The sequence below is a fragment of the Drosophila ficusphila genome, unplaced genomic scaffold (genome assembly GCF_018152265.1).
Source record: "Drosophila ficusphila isolate 14025-0441.05 unplaced genomic scaffold, ASM1815226v1 contig_580, whole genome shotgun sequence".
Taxonomy (NCBI): domain Eukaryota; kingdom Metazoa; phylum Arthropoda; class Insecta; order Diptera; family Drosophilidae; genus Drosophila; species Drosophila ficusphila.
Window position 1 is genome coordinate 680,236 of NW_025064510.1, and position 16,477 is coordinate 696,712.

At 36.9% G+C, this 16,477-nt stretch overlaps 1 protein-coding gene across 5 annotated transcripts in view; it reads right to left on the reverse strand.

Annotated features, from left to right (window-relative positions):
* The window catches only part of LOC108101714 (G protein-coupled receptor kinase 1), a 253,093-nt gene that overhangs the window by 201,669 nt on the left and 34,947 nt on the right, over positions 1-16,477 (reverse strand). For all 5 annotated transcript variants that reach the window (XM_043208597.1, XM_043208595.1, XM_043208596.1 and 2 more), the window contains exon 6: positions 6,273-6,334. In XM_043208597.1, the coding sequence (XP_043064532.1) occupies positions 6,273-6,334 (62 nt within the window). The remainder of the gene's footprint in view (positions 1-6,272; positions 6,335-16,477) is intronic.

Genomic DNA, 16,477 nt, shown 5'->3' on the forward strand with positions numbered 1-16,477 from the left:
CCAGACGCATAGAAGAGCTAAAAAAGTCCAAGGGGATGTGAACTAGACTTCTGCATGAATGCATTCAAAACGACAAATGAATCACTTATTCTAAAAGTGGGCACACTCTTTTTTCTGCACAGTATATTTGGGTGTGAGTGAATAGGGTTGTATTGTCTGTTTTGATTGACAGTAGTCTCACTCATTCCAGAGTTGTACAGCTGTTAATGAGGACAGCAAAATTGGTGTGCAGTAGTCAACGCACTGTACAGTGTTTTGGTGTGTAGTTGACTTACTGTACAGTGAGTGAAACTTCATGACTGGTACATACATGTGTATGTATGTCCGATTAAAAAATTGTTTTGTTTTTTCGTTTTAAATGTATTTATTATAAAAAATTTAGAAATTATTTATATTTAAATTTAAACTAATTATAATAATTATTTTATGTTATTAAAGAATCTATATTTAAGTTATTAATATGGTAATGAAGGAACATTATTTTGTTTACCATGTCTTCAGCGGTGGCAATTTTTGACCGTTTTTCCCAAATTAAATTTTTGGCAACAGAAAATTACTGCACTCATCTGCACAGTTGTTCACAGTCAACATACGAGCTGTACAGCGTGTTTAACAAAGGACATAGTCCTTTGTACTTTTATAATACCTACTCCTTACGAAGAGTACAACCATATACTGAACTCACTCGAAGTGAGTACACTAAAAATGTTGTGCTATCTTCTTCTGACCTATAGAGTATACTGTACAGTAAAGAATGAGTGCAGTGTTTTTGAAAACAGTACACTACTGTACAGATCTGTTATGCCACAAATGAGTGCATTCATGCAGAAGTCTAATGTGAACTCACTATTAAAAAATCATTAATAAAAATATTTCTTAAAAAAATAACCAGAGTGCAAAACTGAACCATTTGACTTTTTCTACAGTTTGGCGCGTCATTTTCTTTAACTGATATCAAATGGGTTTGAAGTTTACTTAATAGTAGTAAATGATATAACCTACAAAAGAAGACCAAGATAAAGTTGAAACAATGAAATCGTGTTACAGTTTTGCTCGTCAGTGTATCAATGAAACTATATCTTAGTATTTTGTAATATAACAACTATCTAACGTATTTTTATGCTCACTTTGCGGATGACATGTTGTAATCTTGTGTTATTCCACCTTTTCGGTCAGGTTAAAAAAACTTTTTCGAGCACTTTTTTTCACAGAACAACGACACGTAGAAAAATTAAATTCCGAAATAAGTAGTCACGTGGAAAGTTTCTTGTGACCGATAGAAGTTTCTAGACACCCACAAACAGATGGTACTAGAACGAATATTCAAAATATTGAGATGGCCCAAGCCTGACAACATTCCCCTATGTGTGCAAACGCATATGTAAAAATTTTCTTTCTATAAACCTTCCTTGGGAGGTGCTCTATCACACACAACAAACCGAATTAAAATTGCTTCGTGCGTTCTGGAATTAAAGCCTCAGGAAGGAAAACCCGATTTATTTTTATATAGTAGATAGTACTGTGACGGCTAATCTCCAGAAGCGCCTTGAAAAAAAATTGAACATCATAACATCATCCGAAACAAACAAATTGATATGCGTTTTAAAGGCGACGTTTTTCTCGAGGTAATCAGTCAGAGTATTGTTTTATAACCTTGCAGAGCAAATGGTATTATAAATTCAGTCAGAAGTTTGCAACGCAGAAGAAGACACCTCAGACCTTATAAAGTCTGTACATCTGTCCGTCTGTCTGTCTGTCCGTCTCTACGCAAACTAGTCTCTCAGTTTTAAAGCTATCTTGCTGAAACTTTCCCAAAAGTTTTTTAGTTTTTGTACACAGTTTATAAGCCGGAACGGGCCGGATCGGCAAATATATCGGATACCTCCCATACGAGAGAATGAAATAAAAAATTCTCACGCCGTTGTTTTTGATCATGTCGACTTGATTTCTTCCAGATGGTGTTTATACCCTTGCAGAACAAGGCGTATTCTAATTTCAGTCAGAAGTTTGCAACGCTGTGAAGGAGACACCTCAGACCCCATAAAGTATATATATTCTTGATCAGAATCACGATCAGAATCCAAATACGTATGTACGTCTGTCCGTCTGTCTGTCTGTCTATCTGTCTATCTGACTGTTTCTCTTCAAACTAGTCTCTCAGAATACGTCTGTCCGTCTGTCCCTCTGTCCGTTTCCGCGCAAACTAGTCTCTCAGTTTTAAAGCTATCTTGCTGAAACTTTCCCAAAAGGTGTGTAGTTATTGTACGCTGTATATAAGTCATAACGAGCCGGATCGGCCGACTATATCGGATAGCTTCAATACGAGAGAGCGAGATAAAAAATTCTCAGGCAGCTGTTTTTGATCAGATCGACTTGCTTTCTTCCAGAAATGTATATTTGACGATGTCAAGCTATCATTTATAAAATGATCAATGAACCAACCCATATTTCTGAAAGTTTAATCCCTTGGCTACATAATTCATTTAGAAAGTTTTTATGTAGCTTTTATTTTAAAACAATTGTGATCGTTCAGAAGAAAAATTTAAAACGGCGGTTTTACCCCACCTAGTGGGGTAAAAACGCCATTCTGGGTTCAGTGTAGTTAAGTACCCAAATAATGTCAATAACAAGTAGATTATTATCATAAAATATTGAAATCTTAGATATTGATACCTAATAGAAGAAAATCTTCAATTTCAAAATTTCCAACATGTGGATTCAGAAGTTTTTTATTTAAAAACTATATCCATTGAAATGTTGCAAAAACTTTTTATTTAACAATTTCAACAGTCAATTTCACAATTATTAAGTGCCTAGTGAATTTCCAAAGTGTCCGCTTCAATATTATAGAAAAGTAAAATATTATAGAGTTTAAAAAATTAAAGCTTCTGAGCAATACCTTTTCGCGGCGTTTTTACCCCACACGCCAATTTTTTTTCGAGGTCACTTAGTTTGTACAATTTTGGAAATATTGACTAACTTGATATATGTACATCAGTATCAAGGTTCTTACTATAAGCGGACACTTACCTCTTTTTTTTCAAGCCGTTCATTTACACTTGATTGAGCAATGTTGATAACAAAAATTTTTTGCTGCCGTCGAGTGAAACAAAAATGGCGCAATAGAAATTTTCACGACAAAGCTGCAGTATTCCGACCGACTGCAAAAACCGCGCATTATCAATCAGAATCTACATTATCAACGGTTAATCGTTTCGGCGCTTCATTTGAATTTGAAATCCAAATGGCGGTTTTACCCACCGGCGGTTTTACCCCATCTTACCCTCCTCTTAAATCGAGAAAAAAATTTCATAACAAGAAAGGAAGCTAGCTTCGGCAAACCGAAGCTTATATACCCTTGCAGTCATCAAATATTTCGAACAGAATACACAAAGGCTAAACAACATCGAAGCAACGACGACTTTTCTACTAATTTTTCATATTTTTGACTATTGTTCATATGACAGTTATATGATATAGTCGTCCGATTTTGATGAAATTTTATTTGTTATTCAAGAGTCGTTAGAAAACTCTATATTCCAAAAATCATGATTTTCTGATGAGAAATAACGATGTTATCATTTTATTTCCGTTAATTCTATATAGATTTTTCGATCTTTCTATATGATATAGTTGTCCGATTTTTATGAACATTTTTTTATAAACCAAGGCTAGTTAAAAAACTTGATACTCAAAAAATCATAGTCGTGTGATGAAAAACAATCACCTTATCAATTAATTTCCATTAATTCTTTATATATTTTTTGATCTCTCCTATGGCAGCTATATGATAGAGTTATCCGATTTCGATAAAATTTAACCCGAAATTCAATAGTAACTAGAAAACGCCATGTGGAAGAAATCAAGTCGATCTGATCAAAAACAACGGCGTTAGAATTTTGTATTTTAATCTCTTGTATGGGAGCTATCCTATATAGTCGCCCGATCCGGCCCGTTCCGACTTATATACTGCGTGCAATAGCTACACACCTTTTGGGAAAGTTTCAGCAAGATAGCTTTAAAAATGAGAGACTAGTTTGGGCAGAAACGGACAGGAGGACAGACGGACAGACGGACAGACAGACAGACGGACAGACGGACAGACGGACAGACGTACAGACGTATTTCGATTCAGATGGTGATGCTGATCAAGAATATATATACTTTATGGGGTCTAAGGTGTCTCCTTCACTCCGTTGCAAACTTCTGGCCAAAATTATAATACCCTTTGCTCTGCAAGGGTATAAAAATCGGAGTACTATATCATATAGCTGCCATAGTTATGATCAAAAAATATATATATAGAAATAACGGAAATAAAATGATTACCTCGTTGTTTTTTATCAGACAATCATTATTTTTGGAACATAGAATTTTCTAATAAGTCTTGAGTTTCAAAATAAATTTTATCAAAATCGGACGACAATATCATATAGCTGTCATATGAACAATATGGAAAATCAATAAAAAAAAATCGTCATAGCTTCCATGTTGTTTATTAGCCTTTATGTATTTTGTTCTAATACGAGGTGTGTTCAAAAAGTATCGCGAATTTTCGTTTTTTTTCAAAAATTATTTATTTATTCATGAATATCTACTTCGTCCCCTTCAAAGTAATCCCCATGAGATATTATGCACTTGTGCCAACGGTTTTTCCAATCTTTGAAGCACTTCAAAAAATCATTTTTTTTATCTTGCTCAGCTCCTCCTTCGATGCCGTCTTTATCTCGTGTGAGCAGGGCATTTATCGTGGTGCAAAGGCCAATTTTTGTTCTTCCACAAATCCGGGCGTTTCTGGCCGATTGCTTCGCGCAAATTGCGCATAACTTGCAGGTAATATTCCTTATTGACCGTTCTTCCCTGTGGCAAGAACTCATGATGCACCAAACCCCTGCAATCGAAGAAAACTGTCAGCAAAACTTCGGTCTTGGTTCGTGCGGCAGCTTCCATTGAGATGATTGAGCTTTGGTTTCCACGTCGTAACCATAAAGCCACGATTCGTCACCAGTTATGACCCTCTAGAGCAAATTTGGGTCGTCGCGGACAGAGTTTAACATCTCATTAGCAATGTTCATGCAATGCTGTTTTTGGTCGCATTTGAGCAATTTTAGTATGAATTTTGCGGCGACCCATCTCATGCCCAAATCATTGATAAAAATCGAATGGCACGAGCCAATCGATATGTTTAGGACCTCAGCAACTTCTCCACTTCATTAATTTTTTCGTCTGTTGTTGAAGTGCTCGGGCGTCCGGCACGCTCTTCGTCGTTCACATCTTCTCGGCCTTCTGAGAACATTTTGTTCCACCGATAAACGTTGCTTCGGTCCAAGGTAGCTGCTCCGTATGCCACAGTCAACATTCGGAATGCATCCACGCACTTAATTTCGTTTTTCACACAAAATTTGATACAGGTTCTTTGATCCATTTTTTTGAATAGGTAAAAATCAAAGACGTTCCAAATTACGTGCAAGCAAAGCAGCTGTCAACAATTAAGTGAACATTCAAAATGTCCGAGCTTGTCGGCATAAGTGAGAGACATGAGTACCAACATAACGTCACAAAAAAATCGAAATTCGATACGAGGTAACCCACGAGAATTCAAAATTCGCTATACTTTTTGAACACACCTCGTATTTAATGACAGCAAGGGTATATAAGCCTCGGCTTGCCGAAGCTAGCTTCCTTTCTTGTTTTTCCTGATTTGAAGTTCTATTGCAGTTTCACCTGTCATATCCCAGAGGTCTATGTTAGAGATTCTGTTTGACCAGAAAATCCCGCATTTGTTAGCCACGTCTCACTTTCGTGTAGGATGGTATCTTGGTGTTTCTGCTTATTTGACGGCTTTTTCATATGCGGTAGAGTCGCCCGAAAGCTGACTCTGCCAAGCTCTCGACGCATTCTATATACGATGATACTCCCTTGGCTCGCTTGATTAAAGCGCATCTCCTTTCTTTTGGCTGTGTTAATTTGTAGACCCACACAGATGGCTAGGTTCTCAAGGTCATCATCTTCGTATTGTATATCACTGAGTTTGTGAGAGATTAGGCAGATGTCCTCTCAGATGTCCTTAGTGATGGCTCAATTTTTTTCTGTCAGGCGTTCGTTTAGAATTGTTGCTTGGACTTTGTAGCTGGTAATGCTGATTAAGAAAATAATATCCTAATGAGATTGGAAGTGTCTACTATACTGCGTTGCGAAAATCTCTCAAATTTTAATACCTTCCTTTAATAGTATCTGAGAATAAAGAGACTCGAGTATTGAGTGTAACTTACCTTTCCAAGAATTTTTTGAATGGTTTTCCTTTCAGTTGGGTAAATATTTCTTCCATGTAAGGCTGGAAAAAAAAAATCGAAAATGAAATAACGAAAATATTTTATGTTACAATACATTTTTTAGGCATAATTGTTATATTAAAAAAAATGTACTAAAAGCGACTGCTGCGCTGCCAGCGTCTTTGGCGGTCCAGTCTACTCGACAAGCATATTGTCCTTTGACACTTGAAAAACCCAGACTTTTATTCTAAACTAGCAAACCCCGGCGAACTCCGTTTCGCCACCAGATGGCAACGTACTCTTCTAACATTCACTGTACTACGGCCTATGTTCCAACAACATCGTCTGCCAAACATGATTTTATCATTTCTGTACATAATTTACTCAGTTCTAGACTTTTGTATAGTTACTTACTAAGTTTGTCTATACTAATCTATACTAATATTATAAAGAGGTAAAATTTGTTTGTTTGTTTGTTTGTTTGTTTGTTTGTTTGCAGCGAATAGGCTCCGGAACTACTGGTCCGATTTAAAAAATTCTTTCACCGATAGAAAGCTATGTTATCGTGGAGTTAAATAGGCTATAATTTATTTTGAAAAAAATTAGGGATCCGTAAGAAAATTGCAACATTGTCGCATATAAAGTGAGTTGCTACCTCATCACACTGACAAACACGCTCCCATAGCATTTTAACTCAATTTTTGTGTTCACTGTGAAATTGTGAAAAAAAAGAATTTTTATTCAATTTAAGTTGAACTGTGAAAATTATGTGGATCGTGCATTTGAGGATAAGTTCACCACTCTGTCCATAGTCCAAAATGCTTAAAGGACGACGTGCAAACATTGGCCGCAGACATCCAAGCCAGCAACAAGTATATTCACAAAACTTAAGCGAAGAAAGACAAATGAGCACATGGAGATCATTGGCATCATTCAATCGCTTGGCATTCCAATATGACCCCACTACGAACTACAGTGATATTGAAAATTTAGATATTGGACCAATGGCGATAATATACCGATATTGCAGTGCGTTAAAGTTTAAAAGAGAATCGGCTGGATTGTGCTGCGCAAGTGGAAAAGTCAAAGTGGAAAAGTCAAACTGGAAAAGTGTTAAATCACCATCTTTCTATACTTCCATATATTTGAAAAATGTTGCAACATTGATGTAGGATTGGTATAGGATAGTAGGATATCCCTACTGTGTGTAAGTTAAGGATCTAGTATTAAGCATGAAGTATTTAGTATTTAAGTATTAATGTTAAGGATGTTAAGCGGAAGTGGAAGAAAATGAGAAACGAAGAAATCGCTGTATCGGTCGTGCTGGCGCACACTGCGCAAATAGACAAACGACTGCAGCACCTATTATTCACAACAAATATTAAAACTCGAAGTGAACTGGAACAACAATTGCGCGCCTATACCTTTGGAAAGCGCAGTGACTGTAGCACACCAGACTACAGTAGTGGCCCAGAGCGGAAGAAGCAGAGATCCTCGTGGCAAGGGAAGTGTCACTTTTGTGGCAAACCGGGACACAAGATGGCAGAATGCCGAAGAAGAAGACCTGGAAACATAACTGACTCAAAAAGCAACTCGTCGCACAGCAACTCCATACCGAAGAGGGACACGTCAGCCGTAACGTGCTTCAAGTGTGGCCAGTTGGGCCATATTGCAACCAAATGTACGGCTACATCATCGTCAACCAAGGGCAACACGTATGAGAAGCGAGTGGATGTGTGCACCATCGTCGATCCTAAGGGGACCTTGTACCAACAGGGTGAGCCCGTTTCATATTTTTTGACTCAGGAGCAGAGTGCTCCTTATTAAAAGAAAAACTAGCTGATAAGTTCATGGGTAAAAGGATAAATAACACGGTGCATATAAGTGGCATAGGTGAAGGTTCTGTGATGTGCTCAATTCAAATTCTTTCCACCGTAAAGATATGTGAATTTTCCATTGAAATTTTGTTTCACGTTGTTATGGACAAATATTTAAAGTATGATGTACTGATTGGCCGTGAAATTCTGGGTCAGGGCTTTGGCGTAACCATAGATGCCAATAAGTTTGTTTTACACAAGATCAGCACAGTCAATACACTGTCAAACATTGTTGAGTTAAATATCATGGATACAGTGAATGGAGGTATGAATTTGAGTCAGTCCGACCAAGTTGAACTTGCAGAAATATTGAAGTCGCATGCACCAGCGTTTATAAAGGGTATACCTAGCCGTCAAGTTACCACGGGTGAATTAGAAATCCGTCTGATTGATGTCAATAAAACAGTGATGAGGCGTCCGTATAGATTGAGCGTTGAAGAAAAGTTAGTAGTGAGAAACAAGATACAGGAACTCTTAGCATCGAAAGTCATACGTCCAAGCTGTTCCCCTTTTGCGAGTCCCATGTTGCTAGTCAAAAAGAAGGATGGCAGCGATCGCTTGTGTATCGATTATCGAGAATTGAATGCTAACACCGTCTCAGATAAATACCCGTTGCCTCTAATATCGGACCAAATTGATAGACTGCGCGGCGGCAAGTATTTCTCAAGTCTCGACATGGCGAGTGGTTTCTACCAGATACAAATACCTACATCCCGATTCGGTTGAACGCACAGCATTTGTCACAACAGAAGGCCAATACGAATTCGTGGCCATGCTTTTTGGCTTAAAGAACGCATCATCAGTGTTCCAGCGGGCCATAATGCGAGCCTTGGGTGAAGTGGCACATTCGTACGCAATTCTTTACATCGACGATGTTTTGATTGTTGCTAGTACAAAAGAGGAGGCATTCATGAGACTTAAGGAGGTGTTGCAAAGACTGACTAGTGCTGGGTTTTCCTACAATATAAGCAAGTGTTCCTTTCTGCAGACAAGTGTTGAGTACTAAGGGTACAAAATTGAAAATGGTGAAATAAGACCAAACCCACGAAAGATTCAGGCATTGGCCGCATTGCCACCACCACAGACGGTTACACAACTGAGGCAATTTATTGGCTTGTCATCCTACTTTCGACAGTTCGTCCCTCGGTTTTCTGAATTGATGAAACCATTGTATCTGCTAACGACAAAAAACAGCAAATTTGAGTGGCGCGATAGGGACGAGCAGGTGCGTCAAGAAATAATATCTGCATTAGTTGGTGATTCGGTTCTTATCATCTACGATCCACAGCTACCGGTTGAACTTCACACCGACGCTAGTGCAGATGGCTATGGTGCCATAATGATGCACAAGGTTAACGGTAAACCAAGGGTCATAGAGTATTTCAGCAAGTGCACTACGGGGTCAGAAGCCAGATACCATTCATATGAACTAGAAACCCTGGCGGTATATAATGCAGTAAAACACTTTCGCCATTATCTACATGGCCGCCCATTTGTAGTATTTACCGACTGCAACTCACTCAAAGCTAGTCGACACAAAAAAGATTTGACGCCGAGAGTCCATCGTTGGTGGGCATACTTACAGTCCTTTGAGTTTGAGGTTGAATATAGGAAGGGAAACAGCATGGCGCATGTTGATTTTCTCTCTCGAAATCCACTACCGGTTGATAAGCCTCCAAAAGCCACTAAAGTAGCAGAAGTGCGCGTGGAGTTGGCAGATATTACTGATAACTGGCTACTCGCAGAGCAGCATCGAGATTCAGAAATTTCGGATTTAATGATAAAGTTGCAAAATAACGAACTGAGTCATGAAGACGCGAAAACATATGAATTGCGATCAGGCATGTTGTATAGGAAGATACAAAGAAATGGACGAAATCGATGTTTACCAGTGATACCGCGAGCATTTAGATGGTCAGTGATCAATCACGTGCATGAGGCTATAATGCACTTAGGTTGGGAGAAAACGCTAGATAAGGTATATACCCAGTATTGGTTTCCGAACATGTCGAAATACGTGCGAAGATTTGTCGAGAACTGTATCATATGCAAACTTTCAAAATCGACTTCTGGTAGGGCTCAAATAGAACTCCATCCCATACCCAAAGTATGTATACCATGGCATACAGTGCATATGGACATTAGTGGCAAGTTGAGTGGTAAAAATGACATCAAAGAGTATGTGATAGTGCAAATAGACGCTTTCACTAAGTATGTTAATTTGCATCACGCACTTAGCCTTAACGCAAGTAGCTGCATTGAGGCACTAAAGTCAACCATATGCATGTTTGGAGTGCCTAGTCGTGTGATTGCCGACCAAGGCCGAAGTTTTGCCAGTAGTGATTTTAAGCAGTTTTGTTCATCATCAAAAATCGATTTACATCTGATAGCAACAAGTGCTAGCCGCGCGAATGGTCAGGTGGAGCGCGTTATGAGTACCATGAAAGCAATGTTGACAGCGGTAGTAACGAGTGAGCGGTCTTGGCAAGAAGCCTTAAAAGAGGTACAGTTGGCCATGAACTGCACGGCCAATAGAGTAACGAAAGTCAGTCCGTTAGAGTTATTAATTGGCAAGGAGGCTAGACCATTGGGTATGATGCCATTAGTTGAGGAGGAAGAAATTGATACTGAACGCACTAGAACCAGAGCCTTGCTAAATATTGACAAGAATGCCGAATATGAAAAACAACGATTTGACAAAAACAAAGCCAAGATTGTACATTACAATGTGGGCGACCATGTCTTGCTCAAAAGTGAAGAACGGCACCAAACAAAGCTGGATCCGAAGTATAAAGGAACCCTTTGTCATTATAGAAAGGCTTGATGGTGACCGGTATGTTTTGAGATCTCTGTCAAGTAAACGAACGTATAAGTATGCCCACGAACAGCTACGTGCGATGCCTGATGAGGTAGATGCAGATCAATGCGAGAGATCGCCGACTGAGGCACTCGTAGATACCATAGACTCGAGTTAAATCCTTTGCAAGGCTACAGCCGCACCATGTTGTTACCTGCGCAGTAACTGCATGGCGGGGGCTATGTGGGTCCAGAAGGACCGTGACGCAGAAGGTGCTTGAGAGCGTTGCAATGTGTGCAGCAAGAGCCAGAGAAATATGAACTGATAAGGAATATTGATTAAGAGTTATGGTACGAGAAGAAAATGTAAACAGAGTGACGTGGCAAAAAAAAAAAAAAAAAAAAAATGAAGAAATTTGAGCAAGGCAAGGGAACCCAATGTAATACAATGAATTGAATAATTTTATGATTTTAATTTTATAAATTTGAATTTTTATGTTTAAATGTAAAGTAATGTTTATTTGATATGAAATGAAATGAAATGTTAAACTAAGACCACAAGAAAAACAAAAGAGAATAGTGAATGGAACATTATTGTTATGTTTACAGATGTCGAGAGATGTGACACGCGAGGACGCGTGAATGTCAGGAAGGCCGTGTCGTAGATTCGTAAAGCTAGTTATGTTAAATTTAAATATAACCTAAATTGAATAAAGAAGAATGTTAAGATTCTGTTAAGATGAGTTGGCATCATTGGTGTGTAAGCCAAATGAGCATGGCGCCTGGTATTGTTCAGCTGAAGAGCGTAAAGCAAGAGCATGACAGGTGGAATGTGCTGAATGAGAAGATGAAGAAGAAAGCGAGAGGGCTAAAAGGACTGCTTGCAGGTCACTTTTGGAAAAGACACGCGACAGTGAACAACACGCAGGCGACTTGCTGTGCCAAACTCTATAAAAAGCAATCATGGAAAAAGATACACCTTTGTCTCCGTCGCCTCCACCATGTCCTCCGATATATATATACCTATAAACGTATATATGTATATAATATAGGAACACACCTACATTGCTTAGACAACAGTGAGTGCTTGTAATTTAATATGAACTTTATACCATAGCAATAAAGCTCAAATTGACTACGTTTTAGTTACAAATCATTTGTATGGGAAAAAGAAAAGGGCTATTTTTATGGTTTTTCCAGCCATAATTCTAATTTTTGTCGCCGTAAAAACCATCCTTGAACTTCAACGAAAATTTTAAAAAAATATTCGGCCAATTTGGTCCAGGCGTTGTTGAGTTATGCGCTTACCAACACATTTTGCGATTCACTTTTATATTATAGATAAGGTTGGTTCAAAAATTCCAACAGTTGTATTTGCCAATCCAAAGCACGCGCTTAAAGGCCCAAATAAGGGATTTAAAGCTAAATTGTACTTCACTTTCTGATATCAAAAAAGAAGCAGCCAATCCTGATGTAACAACGTGTAATTATTGCACGCACGATTCAAAATTTAAAAAACATTAGAAAACTCTATATTCCAAAAAGTATTCTTGTCTGACAAAAAACCACAATTTTTGAAGTGAAAACTTCTTAAGCGGCGCTGAGCAGGGTAAAAACATTCAAACTCGCGTCAGGGTCCCGTTATGCTGATCGAAAAGGCGTAAGATCGAGGGGAAGGGAGAGGAGCTAGTATCTCCCACTCTTGCTACCGTGCCTGAGTCATGGTACAATTATACAAGGTAGCATGGTACAATTATACAAGGTAGTCCCGTCGGCTGCAAAATCGTTCGGGTTCTTTCCCCCGACGAGACTACCTTGTACTTACACTTAAATAGGTTCGAATCAAAACTGTTTGTTTCTTACTTGAGTTATCATAAACCAATTGTATCAGTTGGAAAAATTTGCGATGATGATTCTGATAATAACGATGCACTATGGGTTTTTTCGCGTCTTTTTTGGCATAAAGTCAATTTTTTTTTTGTTTTGTATCTTAAATTTTTTTTTATTTTTTATTTGTAAACACCCTAGACAGATAAAAAAATATGTAACTTTAACATATGGAGCAACTCTGTTCTGCTAGCGAGCTGTTAAAGTCAGCTAATTATGTACCCCCTGTTTTGTATAAAATTGGCGCGAAAAATTGTGCAACTTTGATCGTTTGTTGTGGCAAAAGTTTACGAAAAAGTTAAGTGAAAAAATATGGAAAACGATTGTCCAGGTATCCAAAACTGAAGTTTACCAATGCTTGTGTCGTTGTTATGAGTTTTTGTCCAATTGTACCGTGTTTTGTTTATGTGTATTTTTAGAACGAGCTTAACAAGTGTAGTTGTGTTTCGTGGATCAGTACTTTTGCATGGCAAAGTGTTGCAAAAAGTTGTAAACGAGAAACTATTAACCAAAGTGTTAATGAGAAACTAACCATTTTTGTCCGAATCCACACGTTTTCGAAAAAATCAAAAAGAAAATTGAGTAACTTCTATGGTAAGTTACATAACCAAACTTATTTAAAATTTTGTAAAATGTATCTTTACTTTCAGATTGAAGCACTAATAATGGAGATGAATACTAAAATGTGATCTTGGATAATTTTTTTTTTTTTTTTCGTTAAAAATAAAGACAATAAGAAATAAAAATGTTTAATGGAGCTTTTTTGCATGTCGGCCAGATCGGTTATACGGCAGCTATATGAAATAGTGCCCCAAATTATTTGAAACTTGGTGGTCATCTTGGGAGCTTAAAAAATGTATTCAAACCAAATTTCAATTGAATAGATTATAAATTAGAATTTATGACAAAAAAAACGCGAAAAAACCCATAGTGCGATGGTGTAAAAGTCGTCGAAATTATGGATGGAAGTTGATTTTTCTGAGAGATAAAATTTAATGTAATATATAAATAACGATATAATATTATAAATAACAACATATAAATTGCCATATTTGTGTACGATAGCGCAATAAATAAACATTGTATTCTACCTCTCTCATAAATTATAGTACTTTTATACTTATAATTAAACACAACGTTAATATTGAAGTTTTCACTTCTGCCGGCACTCCCGGAGTGCTACCAGAGTTTTTTTTTTATAAATCAAGGCTAGTTAAAAAACTTGATACTCAAAAAATCATAGTCGTGTGATGAAAAACAATGACGTTATCAATTAATTTCCATTAATTCTATATATCGTTTTTGATCTTTCCTATGGCAGCTATATGATAGAGTTATCCGATTTTAATCAAATTTAATCCGAAATTCAATAACAGTTAGAAAACGCCATCTTGAATAATTCAAGTCGATCTGATTAAAAACAACGGCGTGAGAATTTTTTTTTTCAATCTCTCGTAGTGGAGCTATCCGATATAGTCGTCCGATCCGGCTCGTTCCGACTTATATACTGCGTGCAATAACTACACAACTTTTCGGAAAGTTTCAGCACGATAGCTTCAAACTTGAGAGACTAGTTTACATAGAAACAGACAGACGGACAGTCGGACCTATGGACAGACAGAAAAGGTGGGGTAAAAACGCCACACAATTTGATAACGGAAAAACTCGTTTTAATCGAGAATGAATGTCTTTCAGCATCATGCCTCGCAATTACGCAAGAAAAAAATCAAAAATTGATGAAAATATATTTCAACGGGCAATCGAGGAAGTTCAGGAGGGCAGCAAGGTGGCAGTTGTTGCCGAAAAATATGGGATTCCCCGAGAGACTTTGCGAGACCGAGTCAACAAAGCGCACAACGCTTATTATGGCCATCATCCCCAGGTAAAGTGTCAAATATTCACAATTTTTGTCAATTGAAACAATATGTAATGTCATGATTTTAAATTCAATTCAATTTAAAAATAACAGCCTTTCTTTTTGAACAGATAATTGCAAACAGTATTGTATAAAATGATTTTATCTTTTAAATAAGAATATTTTAATTTTCAGTTTTAAACCTTTGTTAATGCGACATTTCTTCTTAGTTTAAAACTATTTTAACCACGTAATTCTTATTTTACAGATTTTTACTGACGACCAAGAGGCATCGCTTGAGAAATAGCTCATAAAAGCATCAGCTATATTTCATGGTTTCTCTCGGACAGCAGTTCGACGACTTACTTATGACTTCGCTTCAATTTCTTATTTTTACTTTTATATAATATATTCGTTGTAACATGTAATATCCATTTGAATTGAAAAAATTTTTTCTCAGAAGTTATTGACATTATTTGGGTACTTAACTACACTAAAACCAGAATGGCGTTTTTACCCCACTAGGTGGGGTAAAACCGCCGTTTTAAACTTTTCTTCTGAACGATCACAATTCTTTTAAAATAAAAGCTACATAAAAACTTTCTAAATGAATTATGTAGCCAAGGGATTAAACTTTCAGAAATATGATTTTGATCATTGATCATTTTATAAATGAAAGCTTGACATCGTCAAATATACATTTTTGGCGGTTTTACCCCATCTTACCCTACCCTTTTGCTCTGCAAGGGTATAATGATATGTCATTAGCGATTAAAGAAATGTTTAGTGTAAACTATATGGATGACGAACAAACTGATTACATATGCGGCACAAATGATGATCGAGATCCGAAGGGGTTATATACCTTTTTCAAAATCAAAAAATCGAAAAAAATTTTATGATTTTTTTTTAATGTACATACTTTCAACAATTTTTCTGCAAAATTTTTTAGAGATCGGGGCACTAGAACCCAAGATACAGCCGTTCATAGCGCACGGTATACACGACAACCTAATGTCCAGCTAAAACTTTAAACTTAAGGACACGTACGTTGATAAAATTGATATTGTATTTAAATAAAACAATGGTAACATGCTAAAAAAAATAAATAAAAACCCTGTATTTCTCTGGTGAAAAAGATATATAACCCCTTAACTGCCAACTGCGAGAAAAATTTGAGCACAACTACATTAGAGTAGAACCGTTTTTTAGAAGCGAAATAAAACTTACTTTAGAAAATGCAAAGCCTTTCAGCTGTGCTCCGCGACGACTTGCTCACGCAGAGAAAGAAAAACTTCAAAAATTATTGGATGACTGCATAAAGGATGGAATCATACAACCGAGCGAGTCGGAATATGCTTCCCCTATACTAAGGCAAAGGCGGCCAAAAATACTTCCAGTTGGAATATGGAGCTCAAAATTTCTGTACTGCTATATAGACCCAATATTATCAAGAATATTTAAAAAAAATGTAAAAACCATTCGTTAAAGCCCATAAAAATTAAAAAAATAACATTTTAAAACTTTAATTCAATTGCATACTTTCAGGCTACGGAAATTCCTTATTAATTAAATTAATAAATTATTAATAATATAAAAATAATATACAAAGGTTGTTTAAATATATATTAGGTTTTTAATACATACTAAATATAATATACCTACTAAATTAAATAAAACAAAGCAAACAAAATAAAAAACAAGAAAGGAAGCTAGCTTCGGCAAGCCGAAGCTTATATACCCTTGCAGTCATCAAATATTTCGAACAGAATACACAAAGGCTAATCAAC